General features: G+C 45.1%; 1 protein-coding gene across 1 annotated transcript in view; it reads right to left on the bottom strand.

The window, feature by feature from the left end:
- Window positions 1-593: 593 nt before the first annotated feature.
- The window catches only part of LOC135546683 (extracellular calcium-sensing receptor-like), a 59603-nt gene continuing 39486 nt past the window's right edge, over window positions 594-20710 (bottom strand). The window contains exons 3-9 of the mRNA XM_064975295.1: window positions 4944-5047; window positions 4205-4499; window positions 3402-3691; window positions 2879-3159; window positions 2517-2737; window positions 1779-2124; window positions 594-1510 (exon numbers count right to left, since the gene is read on the bottom strand). Of these exons, the coding sequence (XP_064831367.1) occupies window positions 594-1510; window positions 1779-2124; window positions 2517-2737; window positions 2879-3159; window positions 3402-3691; window positions 4205-4499; window positions 4944-5047 (2454 nt within the window). The remainder of the gene's footprint in view (window positions 1511-1778; window positions 2125-2516; window positions 2738-2878; window positions 3160-3401; window positions 3692-4204; window positions 4500-4943; window positions 5048-20710) is intronic.

Below are 20710 nucleotides of genomic sequence, written 5' to 3' on the forward strand. Positions count from 1 at the left end.
TTTGGCTTCTTGAACAGTGTGTGTCTTAATTAACTGCTCTGGTAGGTGATGTAAGCATGAGAAGACTGCCCATCACTGGACACTGGGTTGAAGTGTTTGCAATAATGTGAATAAGGTTGGCATATTTGTGATCTGTAATTAATAAAATGTAAAGAATATAAAAAACAAGGTATCTAACAAATGTGGATTGACTGGCCAAGCAATCATTGACAAGACACCGATATATCTGAAAATGTTTATTATATTATACTATTATAATATACACTATGATGAACTACAATAGCAATTGAACACATGCACTTCAATGTTATGTCAATTCATATAGGAAAAAAGATTTTCTCCAACAACATGGAAGTGGTTCCACTCTGGAGGCTACTGCTAATCACATCATTTAGCAGGTCTAATTAGATTTTAACACTCTAGATTTTAACAATTTCACATAACATTGGAATATCTAAAGTGACCCTGTTGCACGTTAAAGTTACAATGTTACCAATGATTAGCTGCTAAATTGTTGTTCATCTCTGTCAGAGTTGTCCTACCTAACTATATGATAGCTGAACGTTACAATGTTTGTTCCCCTCAATCATTTCTTAATAACGTTTATCATTGGATGTCTTCTCCATAAGGTGTTTCTTGTTGTTCTTCTCTGGCCTGAACAGAATAATAAAGCATTTAGGAACAAATAATAGAAAGAACAACCCAAAGCTAGAGGTGATGATGGCAAAGATCTCCACAGCTACAGTGAACTTCCCAGGAGAGCTGACATAAGCTGGGATAAAGGTGATCCAGACAGCACAGAATATGAGCATGCTGAAGGTGATGAATTTGGCCTCATTGAAGTTATCAGGCAGCTTCCGAGCCAGAAAAGCCAGCACAAAGCACAAGAGAGACAGGAGACCTATATAACCCAACACAGCCCAGAATGCACCTACAGAGCCTAAGTCACACTCAAGAAGGACCTTTTCCTTGTAGGTAGTGAGGTTTTTAATGGGGAAGGGAGGGGACAGGACCAACCACAGAGTGCATATCAAAGCCTGGACAAACGTGAAGGACACTACAGTCAATCTCTGCTGTTGAGGACCAAACCATTTCATGACATTACTGGCTGGAAGTGTAGCCCTGAAGGCCATCAACACCACTATTGTTTTCCCCAGAACACAAGAGATGCAGAGAACGAAGGTGATCCCAAACGCTGTGTGACGCAGCATACAGGACCACTCAGAGGGCCGGCCAATGAAGGTAAGAGAACACAGAAAACACAGAGTCAAGGAGAAGAGCAGCAGGAAGCTCAGCTCAGAGTTGTTGGCCCTGACGATGGCCGAAGTTCGGTGGCGGTAGAAGACGGTTGCCGTGGCGATGGCCAGACAAGCCCCGCCCACAGAGCAGGCAGTCAGGATGATTCCGAGGACCTCGTGGAAGGACAGGAACTCCACAGGCTTAAGGATACAGCGGTCTCTCTCAGCGTTGGGCCAGTACTCCTCGGGACAGATCAGACAGTCTGAAGAATCTGACCAGGACAAAACAACAGACATCAAATGTTAATAATAATAGATTCAGGTTTTATTTATTTACAAATACATGTCCCACAATGCTGCACTTTTTCAGTTTACAATAAAGAATGTTGAATTAATGTGCAGCTTACATGAGATAATAAGAATAGGAACATGATTGACAGACACAACATTTGCAGTGCTGGTAATATGAATAAATCACTACTTTGTAAACTGTGATAGAAATTACTACACATTCTATGCCAACTGTTCCTATAGTCATACCTGTGTTATTACTGATCTCTCCCTCTGCACATTGGATACAGTCATAACAGCATACAGGCTTTCCTTTCTGTACAGCCTTACGAGTGCCTGGGGGACAGCTCTCACTGCACACTGACACAGGTACTTGTGTACTGTTCTTTACCCAGGTGATTTCCTTCTCCATGTCAAACATCTGGTCAGGAGGCAGGGACGCATCATAGCGCCCCACTGTCACAAACTCCATCTTCCCACTATCTCCTATCTGCCAGTTGACGAGCTCATATGTGGGCACTGGGTCCCCGTTAGCATCGAAAGACACCTGGTACCCATTACGAGAGAAGTTCACCCTCCTCAATCTCTCCAGGACCTGGGGGATAAAAGGGCAAGGGAGAGAGAGGGGACGAGAGAGAAGGAGAGAAGGGAAGAGAGATGGAGCGATAGATGGAGAGAGGGGAAGAGAGATGGAGATAAGGGAAGATAGAGATGGAGTAAGGGGATGAGAGAAAGAGAGAGGAAGAGAGATGGTGCGATAGACAGAGAGGGGAAGAGAGATGGAGAAAAGGGAAGATAGAGATGGATTAAGGGGATGAGAGAAAGAGAGAGAGAAACAGAACTTTCATTTACCTTGTATTTTTCTCCAAGTTGTTACTTCAAAAGTATAATGTTACTTTAATGTATAATGAGAACTCCTTGGCCTTCATACTTGTAGTCTATATAAGCATATATATCAGCACATTATACTATTGTCTTGTCATTAACCTGTGTTGGCTTCACATGGAGGTGATTGTCACAGTAAACAGTGGAGTTTTCTCTCTCTTCACAAACGATGCTGTGGATGGCGTGTGCTATGGCATAAACAGCTTTGTACACCATGTTAGTGACACGCAGCTGGGATGTATCTGTGTAGGGGGTCTGTAGCTGCTGTATATCCTCACTGCCATCACACACCTTCTCTTCAACCCCAACACCTGTAGAGGTCCCTAAAGATAGAGAGAGACAGAATAATAGAAGGATAGATAGATAGATAGATAGAACGATAGATAGAAAGATAGATAGATAGATAGATAGATAGATAGATAGATAGATAGATAGATAGATAGATAGATAGATACCCAGCTGACAGCCAAAGGCTCCCTCCCAGAACTCAGTGAGCAAGGGAGAGTTGGACACCTTCTGTGGGGAGAGGTCCAGGAGGAAGTCCCTAAGACCGGGGATGACAGAGCGTTGGATGCCAAATCCGATGGCCCCGGCACACATTGCAAAGCGCAGCATATCTGGATCAGTGACCCAGGTCTCACTCCCGATCCACTGGCGGGGTGGAGAGGGCAGGCGTTCCAACTCACTCAGCAGGATCCTCATGTCCCCAGTGGCTGCAAATGCAACCACCACCTGGGCTGTGGAGCTGGGGAACATGATTATATCATATGCTTAATATGCTGGTCATGTTTGTCATTCATTGGAATGTCTCAGTGAAGTGAAAATGAACATTAGTATTAATCAACACTTTTGACATGCTTAAGATATGCAAATCATGTTGGTCTCACAGATCAGCTTTGGGAAAAGAGAGAAATTAATAATTGCAGCTTTTAAAATTATGGTCTTGCATTTGTGTGAATGAAAAGTTCACCAGTAATCATGGATCACCTGCGGATCACGTCAGCCACCCGTTGCACTCTGCTGAGTGGGTTGGTACGGTAGAAGGCTTCAGAATACTCCACACAGATACCCTCCTCTTGTGCTGCCTGCAGGAAAGCAGCCATCCCGTTATTCCCGTAGTCAGAGTCGGAACGGACCGCCCCAATCCAGGTCCAGCCGAAGTGCCTGATGAGGTGGGCCAGAGCAGCAGCCTGGAACTGATCACTGGGGATGGTTCTGAAGAAGGTTGGATACTGTTTCTTATCACTCAGACACGCACAGGTGGAAAAGTGGCTCACCTTGGTAAAAACAGACAGTCGAAACATGAGAAAGAACATCATGTCGGCCAACCGAGTCTCAGTTATTGGCTACTTCCTACTGTTTTTCTTGCTGTGTAGTTTGATGTCAGGGAGATAATAAAAATAAGCCGGTTTATTGTTTTTCGTTTTGCAAGAATGAAAAAGATGTACACATTTTGACCCAAGACCTTGGTCATTCTATTCATATTGATAATAGTATTATAAGACATACTGGTGCTGTAAAAAACATGAGTAAAATGTGTGACACTAATCCCTGGTCTCCCATAACAAACTCGCCTATGAAAGATCAGATCATGTTTAAATGCCTCCAGACATTTTCCAGACTCAGATCATGTTAAAATGACTATAGAATTTCTCCAAACTTTCTCCACATAATTCACACAGAAATGTATGTTCCTGAAAGAGAGAATACAGTTGGAATAGAGGAAGTTAAAAGAGGATTTATTTCCTGAAAGAGAGGAGAATATTAGATTTCTTTCCACAGTAGTTTACCTGAGGAATCCCGAAAGGGCCGATGACGCGCAACATGCTGATGGTTGGCGTGGAGCCAGACTCGCCCACGATAGCTGTCACCGTAGCCGACCCCGAGCACTGTTCTCCGGTATCAAACATGGGGTCCAGGCCATTAGCCAGTTGGAATGCCACTTTCACGGCCATAGGGACCGAGGAGCAGGAGTCGTGCACTTGATAACCAAGGGTGACACCTGGTAGAAGGTCTGAACTGTTGTTTATCTCCTCAACTGCGAAGACCATGGCGCGCGAGAAGCGCAACTCACGGGAATCCAAACTGTAAATAGAAGATAGGTGAGTGAACACCACTTGACTAAATGGTAAATTAGCCTATGGAATATATGGTTATACGCGGGCAAACATCTTAATATCTAGCCATATTTTACTGTCTATAGGCTTACACTTTTGTTATCAGTAGTTGAGGACATTGTAGTATTGCCTGCATTTTGAAAATGTGACCATTTGTAACAGTAGGCTTTATCTACTCTCTCAGATACAAATGGACTTTTATTTTTTCTTAAAAACACTTTTTATTGGTCTTTAAATGCTTTTCATATGTCTTTAAAACACTGTTAATCTGTCTTTAAAATATTGTTTATCTGTTTGTAAACACACAGTTTATCTGTCTTCAAAACACTGTTCTTCTGTATTTAAAACACAATTTATCTGTCTCCCCACACAGCCACAGTTCTGTCCCCTGTTCCCTCTTGCGCTCACTGACCTCCCTGTGCACTGCAGGGGCTCAGGCAGGCTGGTGTAGCTGTGTTCCACAGTGTGCATGTAGTAGTGCATGGAGAAAACACCCCCGATGACAAAGTCCCCGTCCTGGGAGAACACCGGAGGACGAGGGGTGCCTTGGAGCCTGCACCTGACAGACTCCATCCCAGAGGCAGAAGCAGAGACAGTGGCAGACGAGAGCAAGGCAAGCCCACCAGCCACCACAGTTAGATGTAGTAGAACCAGACTACCAGCAAGACTTGGATCGAGAGCAGGAGCCGGAGAGAGCCTCATTCCCCTGATGTGTAGAAGGTACGGAGTACACCAGTGCCACACAGACCCACATAGGTTAGGTTGCCTCTCTAATCTCATTTAAATACCCACCGAACCTGTGTGGGGATTCCTCTAAGGGCCACACTGTGGGTATGGCCATCCTAGGGAGGGAGGGGTTAGAGGCTCACCCAGTCAGGTCCTGCTTCTTTCAGCTATAGAGGGAAAATGCAGCAGCATCAGCCCTACGTTGACTGTAATGGTTTAGATAGACGTAAACATACAGTAAACACACAATAACCATCCGGCTCTCTTATATTTCCACTACAGTCTTGTCCTCTTGGCACGCTGGCTCTACAGGAAGCTTGTTCTCAAGTGTCTTTCCTTTATCTCAGAGACATAAGAAATATCAGAATGTATTAATACATTTTTTATTTTAACATGTGTGGGTTTCATCCTTATATTTGGCACTAAACTGTCCCCATACTATACAGTCATGGCCAAAAGTTTTGAGAATGACACAAATATTAATTTTCACAAAGTCTGCTGCACTTTGAATATTCTCCAGAATCTTATGAAGAGTGATCAGATGAATCCCTCCTTGCCATGAAAAAGAACTGAATCCCAAAAAACATTTCCACTGCATTTCAGCCCTGCTACAAAAGGACCAGCTGACATCATGTCAGTGTTTCTCTAGTTAACACACGTGTGCGTGTTGACGAGTACAAGGCTAGAGATCACTCTGTCATGCTGATTAAGTTTGAATAACAGACTGGAAGCTTCAAAAGGAGGGTGGTGCTTGGAATCTTTGTTCTTCCTCTGTCAACCATGGTTACCTGCAGGAAAGCACGTGCCGTAATCATGGCTTTGCACAAAAAGGGCTTCACAGGCAAGGATATTGCTGCCAGTTTGATTGCACAGAAATCAACAATTTTTTCGGATCATCAAGTACTTCAAGGAGAGTAGTTCAATTGTTGTGAAAAAGGCTTCAGGGCGCCCAAGACAGTCCAGCAAGCGCCAGGACCGTCTCCTAAAGTTGATTCAGCTGCGGGATTGTTGCACCACCAGTACTGAGCTTGCTCAGGAATGGCAGCAAGCAGGTGTGAGTGCATCTCCATGCACAGTGAGGCGAGGACTTTTGGAGGATGGCCAAGGGTCAAGGAGGGCAGTAAAGAAGCCACTTCTCTCTGGTAACCCAGAGATTTACAGTTCATGAGGATTGCCTAATCACACATATGAAGTTTTGGAAAGATCTGACTTTTTTAAACCTTCAAAACAGCCCCTATGACACCATTTATGGCACTTCCGGTGGGCACAGGAAGCTATAAGTAAACACATGGGGTATGCTTTTACAGAATCCTGAGTTTTAAGTCTTACGTTAAGAACTGACTGATTTACACAGGGTTGAATGCACTATTTCTATCAAACATCAGGTTGAGTATGGAAGCACACTTTTAAGGTGATTTTAACCACTTCCAGTTGCTCCAGGAAGCTTAAAATAAACACAGGTAGACCTCAGAGTGGCCTGATGGACTGTCATCGAACACAGGTTCATAAGACATTCATAACCCACATAGGCTTCAGGTTGAATTTAGGGGTGCAGTCAATGTATTCCTATGGGGAGAGAAGTCATTGAAACTGTTTGATGTAAACACCTTCTTTTAACTGAAAAGGGTTATTGCCACATGGTCAAAGTTAGGCTTGCACAGATTGGGAGGACCTCAGGGACGTACCTGAGGTCTCATTGTGCTTCTCACCCTAACGGATCTCTAACTGTCACCCAAAGCAAATTAAATTTAGGGCCAGGCGTCATATTTGGCCTACTTTTGCTCATGGTCGCTGCGCTTAGACCGAATGAGCTACGGTCAAGCAGGGCATCTCGTTGAACTCAGCACCGCCCTGAGATTGTGGTAATGCCATTGCAGGCTCTGAGTGTTTTTTTGATGGACTGTCATGGAAGACAGGTTCATAAGACATTCATAACCCACATAGGCTTCAGGTTGAATTTAGAGGTGCAGGCAATGTATTCCTATGGGGAGAGAAGTCATTGAAAACTGTTTGAAGTAAACACCTTCTTTTAACTGTTACGGGTTAATGCCACATGGTTAAGGTTAGGCTTGCACAGATCGGGAGGACCTCAGGAATGTTCCTGAGGTCTCATTGTGCTTCTCACCCTAACTGTTCTCCCACTGTCACCCAAAAGCACCTGCAATTTAGGGCCAGGCTTCATTATGAGCTCAGACCGAGCAAGCTACGGTCTAGTGGGGCATCTCGTTGAACTCGGCACAGTCTTGAGATTATGGTAATTGCAGGCCCTTGCAGGTGTCTTTAAGCACCGCACTTTGTCACTCCATCCTTGCTGTGTGTGTGTGAGAGCTTTTCTTTGACATCTGTTGGCAGAACTTACTGATTTACAGTTCATGAGGGTTGCCAATAACACATTTTGAAAAGATCAGACCTTTTGTTTTTCTTTTTTTTGTGCGAGTGTCTCCAAGTTTTCTCCAATTGTTTGGTAGGTACTATCTTGTCTCATCACTACAACTCCTGTACAGGCTTGGGAGAGACGAAGGTTGAAAGTCATGCGTCCTCCAATACAGAAAACCCAACCAAGCCGCACTGCTTCTTAACACAGTGCCATCCAACCCGGAAGCAAACCGCACCAATGTGTCGGAGGAAACACCGTGCACCTGGCAACCTTGGTTAGCGTGCACTGCGCCTGGCCTGCCACAGGAGTCGCTGGTGCGCGATGAGACAAGGATTTCCCTACCGGCCAAACCCTCCCTAACCCGGACGATGCTAGACCAATTGTGCGTCACCCCACAGACCTCCCGGTCGCAGCCAGTTACGACAGAGCCTGGGCGTGAACCCAGAGTCTCTAGTGGCGCAGCTGGCGCTGCAGTACAGCTCCCGTAACCACTGTGCCACCCGGGAGGCCCTAAGATCAGACCTTTTTCACCCTTCGTAACAGCACCATTTTAAGTGCACCATTTTAAAATGACACCATTTTAAGACACTTCCGGTTTACTCAGGACGCTGAAAGTGAAAACATATCCTCCTTGTTGTAGGCTCTTATATAATATTGAGTTTTAAGTCTTTAGGTTAAGAACTGACTTATTTACAGAGGGTTGAATGAGTGTGTGTTATTTAACACAAAATAATACAGTGCCTTCAGAAAGTATTCATAATACTTGACTTATTCCACGTTGAGTTTTTTGTTACAAACTGAATGAATACATATTTTTTATCACCCATCTACACACAAATCTACCCACAATGAAAAAGTAAAAACCTGTTTTTAGACATTTTAGCAAATTTATAGAAATTGAAATACAGAAATCACCCCTGAGTGAATACATTCTGAAGGTACTTTATACACTTTGTTTTTTAATAAAATGTATAGTACGTCTCATGTAATGTACAATATACACAAAACTGTAAGTGTGTCGTGAGGGTGAAGTCAGGCGCAGGAAAGCAGAGAGTTCAATATAGTGCTCCTTTAATGCACACACGGTGAACCACGGCCACCTTTTGGGTGCTCAAACAAAATGTCCCAGACACAGGGAACGAAAACAGTAGCAAACACCAGGGTTACAATGATCAATCCCGCACAAAGAAATGGGCGGGCCGGCTGACTAATAAAGCCAAACTAATACAACCAACTCAAAACAGGTGTAATCAATAAACACATAAGGAGGGGGAGACAAGAATCAGTGGCAGCTAGTAGGCCGGCGACGACGACCGCTGAGCGCCACCCGAACAGGAAGGGGAGCCACCTTCGGTTGGAGTCGTGACAAAAACATTAAGAATCACCTTTGGAAGCGATTTTAAGACTCTAAAAGCTTTGCACAACTGGATTGTATAATATTTTCCTATAAACATTTTTAAAAATCTTCAAGTCGGTTGTTGATTATTGTTAGATAGCCATTTTCAAGTCTTTGGATGGAGAAAAAGTGTGACACCAATAAAGCCCACCTTGTAGATGAAATACTGTGTAGTGCCAGATTGCCAAGGGGACTAGACTGTAGATGAAATACTGTGTAGTGCCAGAGTGCCAAGGGGACTAGACTGTAGATGAAATACTGTGTAGTGCCAGAGTGCCAAGGGGACTAGACTGTAGCAGAAATACTGTGTAGTACCAGCGTGCCAAGGGGACTAGACTGTAGATGAAATACTGTGTAGTGCCAGAGTGCCAAGGGGACTAGACTGTAGATGAAATACTGTGTAGAGCCAGAGTGCCAAGGGGACTAGACTGTAGATGAAACACTGTGTAGTGCCAGCGTGCCAAGGGGACTAGACTGTAGATGAAATACTGTGTAGTGCCAGAGTGCCAAGGGGACGAGACTGTAGATGAAATACTGTTTAGAGCCAGAGTGCCAAGGGGACTAGACTGTAGATGAAATACTGTGTAGTGCCAGAGTGCCAAGGGGACTAGACTGTAGATGTAATACTGTGTAGTGCCAGAGTGCCAAGGGGACTAGACTGTAGATGAAATACTGTTTAGAGCCAGAGTGCCAAGGGGACTAGACTGTAGATGAAATACTGTTTAGAGCCAGCGTGCCAAGGGGACTAGACTTTAGATGAAATACTGTGTAGAGCCAGAGTGCCAAGGGGACTAGACTGTAGATGAAATACTGTTTAGAGCCAGAGTGCCAAGGGGACTAGACTGTAGATGAAATACTGTTTAGAGCCAGAGTGCCAAGGGGACTAGACTGTAGATGAAATACTGTGTAGTGCCAGAGTGCCAAGGGGACTAGACTTTAGATGAAATACTGTGTAGTGCCAGAGTGCCAAGGGGACTAGACTGTAGAATAAATACTGTGTAGTGCCAGAGTGCCAAGGGGACTAGACTGTAGATGAAATACTGTTTAGAGCCAGAGTGCCAAGGGGACTAGACTGTAGATGAAATACTGTGTAGTGCCAGAGTGCCAAGGGGACTAGACTTTAGATGAAATACTGTTTAGAGCCAGCGTGCCAAGGGGACTAGACTGTAGATGAAATACTGTGTAGTGCCAGAGTGCCAAGGGGACTAGACTGTAGAATAAATACTGTTTAGAGCCAGAGTGCCAAGGGGACTAGTCTGAAGATGAAATACTGTGTAGTGCCAGAGTGCCAAGGGGACTAGACTGTAGATGAAATACTGTTTAGAGCCAGCGTGCGACTGTAGGGGACCAGAGTAGACTGTGTAGATGAAATACTGTGTAGTGCCAGAGTGCCAAGGGGACTAGACTGTAGATGAAATACTGTTTAGAGCCAGAGTGTCAAGGGGACTAGACTGTAGATGAAATACTGTGTAGTGCCAGAGTGCCAAGGGGACTAGACTGTAGATGAAATACTGTTTAGAGCCAGAGTGCCAAGGGGACTAGACTGTAGATGAAATACTGTGTAGTGCCAGAGTGCCAAGGGGACTAGACTGTAGATGAAATACTGTGTAGTGCCAGAGTGCCAAGGGGACTAGACTGTAGATGAAATACTGTGTAGAGCCAGAGTGCCAAGGGGACTAGACTGTAGATGAAATACTGTGTAGTGCCAGAGTGCCAAGGGGACTAGACTGTAGATGAAATACTGTGTAGAGCCAGAGTGCCAAGGGGACTAGACTGTAGATGAAACACTGTGTAGTGCCAGCGTGCCAAGGGGACTAGACTGTAGATGAAATACTGTGTAGTGCCAGAGTGCCAAGGGGACTAGACTGTAGATGAAATACTGTTTAGAGCCAGAGTGCCAAGGGGACTAGACTGTAGATGAAATACTGTGTAGTGCCAGATTGCCAAGGGGACTAGACTGTAGATGAAATACTGTGTAGTGCCAGAGTGCCAAGGGGACTAGACTGTAGATGAAATACTGTGTAGTGCCAGAGTGCCAAGGGGACTAGACTGTAGCAGAAATACTGTGTAGTACCAGCGTGCCAAGGGGACTAGACTGTAGGTGAAATACTGTGTAGTGCCAGAGTGCCAAGGGGACTAGACTGTAGATGAAACACTGTGTAGAGCCAGCGTGCCAAGGGGACTTTAGATGAAATACTGTGTAGAGCCAGAGTGCCAAGGGGACTAGACTGTAGATGAAATACTGTGTACCAGCGTGTAGACTGTAGATGCTGTGTAGTGCAGAGTGCCAAGGGGACTGTAGACTGTAGATGAAATACTGTGTAATACTGTTTAGCCAGAGTGCCAAGGGGACTAGACTGTAGATGAAATACTGTTTAGAGCCAGAGTGCCAAGGGGACTAGACTGTAGATGAAATACTGTGTAGTGCCAGGGGAGACTGCCCAAGTGCCAAGGGGACTAGACTGTAGATGAAATACTGTTTAGAGCCAGAGTGCCAAGGGGACTAGATGAAATACTGTTTAGATGAAATACTGTTTAGTGCCAGAGTGCCAAGGGGACTAGACTGTTTAGAGCCAGAGTGCCAAGGGGACTAGACTGTAGATGAAATACTGTGTAGTGCCAGAGTGCCAAGGGGACTAGACTGTTTAGATGAAATACTGTTTAGAGCCAGAGTGCCAAGGGGACTAGACTGTAGATGAAATACTGTTTAGAGCCAGCGTTAGAGCCAGAGTGCCAAGGGGACTAGACTGTAGATGAAATACTGTTTAGAGCCAGAGTGCCAAGGGGACTAGACTGTAGATGAAATACTGTGTAGTGCCAGAGTGCCAAGGGGACTAGACTGTAGATGAAATACTGTTTAGAGCCAGAGTGCCAAGGGGACTAGACTGTAGATGAAATACTGTGTAGTGCCAGAGTGCCAAGGGGACTAGACTGTAGATGAAATACTGTGTAGGGGACTGCCAGAGTGCCAAGGGGACTAGACTGTAGATGAAATACTGTGTAGAGCCAGAGTGCCAAGGGGACTAGACTGTAGATGAAATACTGTGTAGTGCCAAGGGGACTAGACTGTAGATGAAATACTGTGTAGAGCCAAAGGGGACTAGACTGTAGATGAAATACTGTTTAGAGCCAGAGTGCCAAGGGGACTAGACTGTAGATGAAATACTGTGTTAGAGCCAGAGTGCCAAGGGGACTAGACTGTAGATGAAATACTGTGTAGTGCCAGAGTGCCAAGGGGACTAGACTGTAGATGAAATACTGTGTAGTGCCAGAGTGCCAAGGGGACTAGACTGTAGATGAAATACTGTGTAGTGCCAGAGTGCCAAGGGGACTAGACTGTAGATGAAATACTGTGTAGTGCCAGAGTGCCAAGGGGACTAGACTGTAGATGAAATACTGTGTAGAGCCAGAGTGCCAAGGGGACTAGACTGTAGATGAAATACTGTGTAGTGCCAGAGTGCCAAGGGGACTAGACTGTAGATGAAATACTGTGTAGACTGTAGATGAAATACTGTTTAGTGCCAGAGTGCCAAGGGGACTAGACTGCCAGAGTGCCAAGGGGACTAGACTGTAGATGAAATACTGTTTAGAGCCAGAGTGCCAAGGGGACTAGACTGTAGATGAAATACTGTTTAGAGCCAGAGTGCCAAGGGGACTAGACTGTAGATGAAATACTGTGTAGTGCCAGAGTGCCAAGGGGACTAGACTAGACTGTAGATGAAATACTGTTTAGTGCCAGAGTGCCAAGGGGACTAGACTGTAGATGAAATACTGTGTAGAGCCAGAGTGCCAAGGGGACTAGACTGTAGATGAAATACTGTTTAGAGCCAGAGTGCCAAGGGGACTAGACTGTAGATGAAATACTGTTTAGAGCCAGAGTGCCAAGGGGACTAGACTGTAGATGAAATACTGTGTAGTGCCAGAGTGCCAAGGGGACTAGACTGTAGATGAAATACTGTGTAGTGCCAGAGTGCCAAGGGGACTAGACTGTAGATGAAATACTGTGTAGAGCCAGAGTGCCAAGTGGACTAGACTGTAGGTGAAATACTGTGTAGAGCCAGCGTGCCAAGGGGACTGTAGATAAAATACTGTTTAGAGCCAGAGTGCCAAGGGGACTAGACTGTAGATGAAACACTGTGTAGTGCCAGCGTGCCAAGGGGACTAGACTGTAGATGAAATACTGTGTAGAGCCAGCGTGCCAAGGGGACTAGACTGTAGATGAAATACTGTTTAGAGCCAGAGTGCCAAGGGGACTAGACTGTAGATGAAATACTGTGTAGTGCCAGCGTGCCAAGGGGACTAGACTGTAGATGAAATACTGTGTAGTGCCAGAGTGCCAAGGGGACTAGACTGTAGATGAAATACTGTTTAGAGCCAGAGTGCCAAGGGGACTAGACTGTAGATGAAATACTGTGTAGTGCCAGAGTGCCAAGGGGACTAGACTGTAGATGAAATACTGTTTAGAGCCAGAGTGCCAAGGGGACTAGACTGTAGATGAAATACTGTGTAGTGCCAGAGTGCCAAGGGGACTAGACTGTAGATGAAATACTGTGTAGAGCCAGCGTGCCAAGGGGACTAGACTGTAGATGAAACACTGTGTACCAGCGTGCCAAGGGGACTTTAGATGAAACACTGTGTACTGCCAGGCCAAGGGGACTAGACTGTAGATGAAATACTGTGTAGTGCCAGTGCCAGTGCCAAGGGGACTAGACTGTAGATGAAATACTGTTTAGAGCCAGAGTGCAAAGGGGACTAGACTGCAGATGAAATACTGTGTAGAGCCAGAGTGCCAAGGGGACTAGACTGTAGGTGAAATACTGTGTAGAGCCAGCGTGCCAAGGGGACTGTAGATAAAATACTGTTTAGAGCCAGAGTGCCAAACTACTGTAGATGAAACACTGTGTAGTGCCAGCGTGCCAAGGGGACTAGACTGTAGATGAAATACTGTGTAGTGCCAGAGTGCCAAGGGGACTAGACTGTAGATGAAATACTGTGTAGAGCCAGAGTGCCAAGGGGACTAGACTGTAGATGAAATACTGTGTAGTGCCAGAGTGCCAAGGGGACTAGACTGTAGATGTAATACTGTGTAGTGCCAGAGTGCCAAGGGGACTAGACTGTAGATGAAATACTGTTTAGAGCCAGAGTGCCAAGGGGACTAGACTGTAGATGAAATACTGTGTAGTGCCAGAGTGCCAAGGGGACTAGACTGTAGATGAAATACTGTTTAGAGCCAGCGTGCCAAGGGGACTAGACTTTAGATGAAATACTGTGTAGAGCCAGAGTGCCAAGGGGACTAGACTGTAGATGAAATACTGTTTAGAGCCAGAGTGCCAAGGGGACTAGACTGTAGATGAAATACTGTTTAGAGCCAGAGTGCCAAGGGGACTAGACTGTAGATGAAATACTGTGTAGTGCCAGAGTGCCAAGGGGACTAGACTGTAGATGAAATACTGTGTAGTGCCAGAGTGCCAAGGGGACTAGACTGTAGATGAAATACTGTTTAGAGCCAGAGTGCAAAGGGGACTAGACTGCAGATGAAATACTGTGTAGAGCCAGAGTGCCAAGGGGACTAGACTGTAGGTGAAATACTGTGTAGAGCCAGCGTGCCAAGGGGACTGTAGATAAAATACTGTTTAGAGCCAGAGTGCCAAGGGGACTAGACTGTAGATGAAACACTGTGTAGTGCCAGCGTGCCAAGGGGACTAGACTGTAGATGAAATACTGTGTAGTGCCAGAGTGCCAAGGGGACTAGACTGTAGATGAAATACTGTGTAGAGCCAGAGTGCCAAGGGGACTAGACTGTAGATGAAATACTGTGTAGAGCCAGAGTGCCAAGGGGACTAGACTGTAGATGAAATACTGTGTAGTGCCAGAGTGCCAAGGGGACTAGACTGTAGATGTAATACTGTGTAGTGCCAGAGTGCCAAGGGGACTAGACTGTAGATGAAATACTGTTTAGAGCCAGAGTGCCAAGGGGACTAGACTGTAGATGAAATACTGTTTAGAGCCAGCGTGCCAAGGGGACTAGACTTTAGATGAAATACTGTGTAGAGCCAGAGTGCCAAGGGGACTAGACTGTAGATGAAATACTGTTTAGAGCCAGAGTGCCAAGGGGACTAGACTGTAGATGAAATACTGTGTAGTGCCAGAGTGCCAAGGGGACTAGACTGTAGAATAAATACTGTTTAGAGCCAGAGTGCCAAGGGGACTAGTCTGAAGATGAAATACTGTGTAGTGCCACAGTGCCAAGGGGACTAGACTGTAGATGAAATACTGTTTAGAGCCAGAGTGCCAAGGGGACTAGACTGTAGATGAAACACTGTGTAGTGCCAGCGTGCCAAGGGGACTAGACTGTAGATGAAACACTGTGTACTGCCAGCGTGCCAAGGGGACTAGACTGTAGATGAAATACTGTTTAGAGCCAGAGTGCCAAGGGGACTAGACTGTAGATGAAATACTGTTTAGAGCCAGCGTGCCAAGGGGACTAGACTGTAGATGAAATACTGTGTAGTGCCAGAGTGCCAAGGGGACTAGACTGTAGATGAAATACTGTGTAGAGCCAGAGTGCCAAGGGGACTAGACTGTAGATGAAATACTGTGTAGTGCCAGAGTGCCAAGGGGACTAGACTGTAGATGAAATACTGTGTAGAGCCAGCGTGCCAAGGGGACTAGACTGTAGATGAAATACTGTTTAGAGCCAGAGTGCCAAGGGGACTAGACTGTAGATGAAATACTGTTTAGAGCCAGAGTGCCAAGGGGACTAGACTGTAGATGAAATACTGTTTAGAGCCAGAGTGCCAAGGGGACTAGACTTTAGATGAAATACTGTTTAGAGCCAGAGTGCCAAGGGGACTAGACTGTAGATGAAATACTGTTTAGAGCCAGAGTGCCAAGGGGACTAGACTTTAGATGAAATACTGTTTAGAGCCAGAGTGCCAAGGGGACTAGACTGTAGATGAAATACTGTGTAGTGCCAGAGTGCCAAGGGGACTAGACTGTAGATGAAATACTGTGTAGTGCCAGCGTGCCAAGAGGACTAGACTGTAGATGAAATACTGTGTAGTGCCAGAGTGCCAAGGGGACTAGACTGTAGATGAAATACTGTTTAGAGCCAGAGTGCCAAGGGGACTAGACTGTAGATGAAATACTGTGTAGTGCCAGAGTGCCAAGGGGACTAGACTGTAGATGAAATACTGTGTAGTGCCAGAGTGCCAAGGGGACTAGACTGTAGATGAAATACTGTTTAGAGCCAGAGTGCAAAGGGGACTAGACTGCAGATGAAATACTGTGTAGAGCCAGAGTGCCAAGGGGACTAGACTGTAGGTGAAATACTGTGTAGAGCCAGCGTGCCAAGGGGACTGTAGATAAAATACTGTTTAGAGCCAGAGTGCCAAGGGGACTAGACTGTAGATGAAACACTGTGTAGTGCCAGCGTGCCAAGGGGACTAGACTGTAGATGAAATACTGTGTAGTGCCAGAGTGCCAAGGGGACTAGACTGTAGATGAAATACTGTGTAGTGCCAGCTTGCCAAGGGGACTAGACTGTAGATGAAACACTGTGTATTGCCAGCGTGCCAAGGGGACTAGGCTGTAGATGAATTACTGTTTAGTGCCAGAGTGCCAAGGGGACTAGACTGTAGATGAAATACTGTGTAGTGCCAGAGTGCCAAGGGGACTAGACTGTAGATGAAATACTGTTTAGAGCCAGCGTGCCAAGGGGACTAGACTGTAGATGAAATACTGTTTAGAGCCAGAGTGCCAATGGGACTAGACTGTAGATGAAATACTGTTTAGAGCCAGCGTGCCAAGGGGACTAGACTGTAGATTAAATACTGTGTAGTGCCAGAGTGCCAAGGGGACTAGACTGTAGATGAAATACTGTTTAGAGCCAGAGTGCCAAGGGGACTAGACTGTAGATGAAATACTGTGTAGTGCCAGAGTGCCAAGGGGACTAGACTGTAGATGAAATACTGTTTAGAGCCAGCGTGCCAAGAGGACTAGACTGTAGATGAAATAGTCATAAAATCTATGCAGCCTAGTTAGCTCAGCAAAAAAGAAACGTCCATTTTTCAGGACCCTGTACTTCAAAGATAATTTGAAAAAATACCAAATAACTTCACAGACCTTCATTGTAAAGGCTTTAACATTGTTTCCCATGCTTGTTCAATGAACCATACATAGTTAATAAACATGTACCTGTGGAACGGTCGTTAAGACACTAACAGCTTGCAGATGGCAGGCAATAAATGTCACAGTTATGAAAACTTAGGACACTAAAGAGGCCTTTCTACTGACTCTGAAAAACAGCAAAAGAAAGATGCCCAGTGTCTCTGCTCATCTGCGTGAACGTGCCTTGGGCATGCTGCAAGGAGGCATGAGGACTGCAGATGTGGCCAGGGTCTCTGCTCATCTGCGTGAATGTGCCTTGGGCATGCTGCAAGGAGGCATGAGGACTGCAGATGTGGCCAGGGCAATAAATTGCAATGTCCGTACTGTGAGACATGACGGACAGCTGATTGTCCTCACAGTTGTAGACTACGTGTAACAACAACTGCACAGGATCGGTACATCCGAACATCACACCTGCGGGACTGGTGGCAACAACAACTGCCCAAGTTACACCAGTTATACCAGGAATGCACAATCCCTCCATCTGTGCTCAGACTGTACGCACTAGGCTGAGAGAAGCTGGACTGAGGGCTTGTAGGCTTGTTGTAAGGCATGTCCTCACCAGACATCACCGGCAACAATGTCGCCTATGGGCACAAACCCACTGTCGCTGGACCAAACAGGACTGGCAAAAAGTGCTCTTCACTGACGAGTCGCGGTTTTGTCTCACCACGGGTGATGGTTGGTTCTGCGTTTAATGTCGAAGGAGTGAGTGTTGCACAGAGGCCTGTACTCTGTCATGGTCTGGGGCAGTGTGTCACAGCATCATCGGACTGAGCTTGTTGTCATTGCAGGCAATCTCAAAGCTGCTAAGCCCAGATCTCAATCCCATTGACCACGTCTGGGACCTGTTGGATCAGAGGGTGTGGACTATGGCCAATCCCCCAAGAAATATCCGGGAACTTGCAGGTGCCTTGGTGGAAGAGTGGAATAACATCTCACAACAAGGACTGGCAAATCTAGTGCAGTCCATGAGGAGGAGATGCACTGTAGAACTTAATTTAGCTGGTGGCCATACCAGATACTGACTGTTACATTTGATTTTGACCCCATCCCCTTTGTTCAGGGACACATTATTCAATTTCTGTTAGTCACATGTCTGTGGAACTTGTTCAGTTTATCTCTCAGTTGTTGAATTGTGTTATGTTCATTCAAATATTTACACATGCTAAGTTTTCTGAAAATAAACGCAGTTGACAGTGAGAAGACGTTTCTTTTTTTGCTGAGTTTAATTCACTTTTTATAGCCACTGTTTGCATGCCTCTTGAGCCGGATACAGCATTCCTCTCTGAGTTCCTTCCTATCAGACCTTGCGGTCATGGCAGATGATATTCTTTTTTTTGGTGACTTTAATATTCACATGGAAAAGTCCACAGACACACTCCAAAAGGCTTTCGGAGCCATCATCGACTCAGTGGGTTTTGTCCAACATGTCTCCGGGCCGACTCACTGCCACAGTCATACTCTGGACCTAGTTTTTGTCTCGTGGAATACATTTTGGGGATCTTAATGTTTTTCCTCATAATCCTGGACTTTCGGACCACCATTTTATTACATTTGCAATCGCAACAAATAATTTGCTCAGACCCCAATCAAGGATCATCAAAAGTAGTGCTACAAATTCTTGAACAAACCAAAGATTCCTTGATGCCTTTCCAGACTCCCTCCACCTACCCAAGGACGTCAGAGTACAACAATCTGTTAACCACTTACGTAACTGAGGGACTTATTTTAACCTTACATAATACCTAGATTCAGTCGCACTCCTAAAAACTACAAATATTTGTCATTATAAACTATCTCCCTGGTATACAGAAAATAACCGTGTCCTGAAGCAAGCTTCCAGAAAATTTGAACGTAAGTGGCACTACACCAAACTGGAAGTCTTCTGATTAGCTTGGAATGGAAAGCTAGTACCGTGCAGTATCGAAGATCCCTCACTCAATCAATCATCCTATTTTTCCAACTTATTAGAGGAAAGTAAGAACAATCCCCCAATTTTTTTTTGATACTGTCGCAAAGCTAACTAAAAAGCAGCATTCCCCAAGAGAGGATGGATTTTTCATCAGAAGTGATAAATTCATGAACTTCTTTGATGAAAAGATCATGATCATTAGAAAACAAATTACGGACATTTCTTTAAATATGCGTATTTCTCCAAAGCTCAGTTGTCCTGAGTCTGCGCAACACTGACCTAGGATCAAGGGAGACACTCAAGTTTTTTAATCTCTTAACACATTGATGAAAATAGCAATGGCCTCTAAACCTTCAAGCTGCATACTGGACCTAATTCCAACTAAACTACTGAAAGAGCTGCTTCCAGACTGCATCATAGCACTGAGACTGCACTAGTGAAGGTGGTCAATTACCTTTTAATGGCGTCAGACCAAGGCTCTGCATCTGTCCTCGTGCTCCTAGACCTTAGTGCTGCTTTTGATACCATCAATCACAGCATTCTTTTGTAGAGATTTGAAACCCAAATTAGTCTACATGGACAAGTTCTGGCCTGGTTTAGATCTTATCTGTCAGAAAGATATCAGTTTTTCTCTGTGGATGGTTTGTCCTCTGACAAATCAACTCTATTGTTTTCACTATTTATTTTACATCTTGGTTAATTTTCACTGCTATGCGGATGATACACAGCTATACATTTCGATGAAACATGGTGAAGCCCCAAATTTGCCCTCCCTGGAAGCCTGTGTTTCAGACATAAGGAAGTGGATGGCGGCACAGGTTTTACTTTTTAACTCAGAAATGCTAATTCTAAGTCTCAAGAAACAAAGAGATCTTCTGTTGGATCTGACAATTAATCTTGATGGTGGTTGTCTCGAAAAAAACTGTGAAGCGCCTCGGCGTAAATCTGGACCCTGATCTATCTATTGACGAACGTATCAAGACTGTTTCAAGGACAGCTTTTTTCATAACATAACATTGCAAAAATCAGAAACTTTCTATCCAAAAATGACGCAGAAAAATGTTTGTGCCACTTCTAGATAGACTACTGCAATGCTCTACTTTCCGGCTACCCGGATAAAGCACTAAATAAACTTCAGTTAGTGCTAAATACGGCTGCTAGAATCCTGACTAGAACCAAAGAATTGGATCATATTACTCCAGTGCTAGCCTCTCTACACTGGCTTCCTGTTAAGACTAGTGCTGATTTCAAGGTTTTACTGCTAACCTACAAAGCATTACATGGACTTACTCCTATCTATCTTTCTGATTTGGTCCTGCCGTGCATACCTACATACACTAAGGGAACATTTTGACAATCACCGTATGGTTAGTGAGAAAGTCCCTATTGGAACTGTACGGTCCCTTACTAGACGTCCGAAAACATTTTAAAAATTCGGGGACGACGTCGGGCCGAGCGGCAGGGCCAGACCTACCGGGAAGTCATCAAATGAACTTTGTCGGACATTCGGTTTTCGTTTAATAAAATAAACAAATTTTGGCCCATTTTTGCGCTATGCCGGAATATCCCACAAGAGGGCATAAGCAATCATATTGC

Source organism: Oncorhynchus masou, chromosome 9 (genome assembly GCF_036934945.1).
Source record: "Oncorhynchus masou masou isolate Uvic2021 chromosome 9, UVic_Omas_1.1, whole genome shotgun sequence".
NCBI lineage: Eukaryota > Metazoa > Chordata > Actinopteri > Salmoniformes > Salmonidae > Oncorhynchus > Oncorhynchus masou.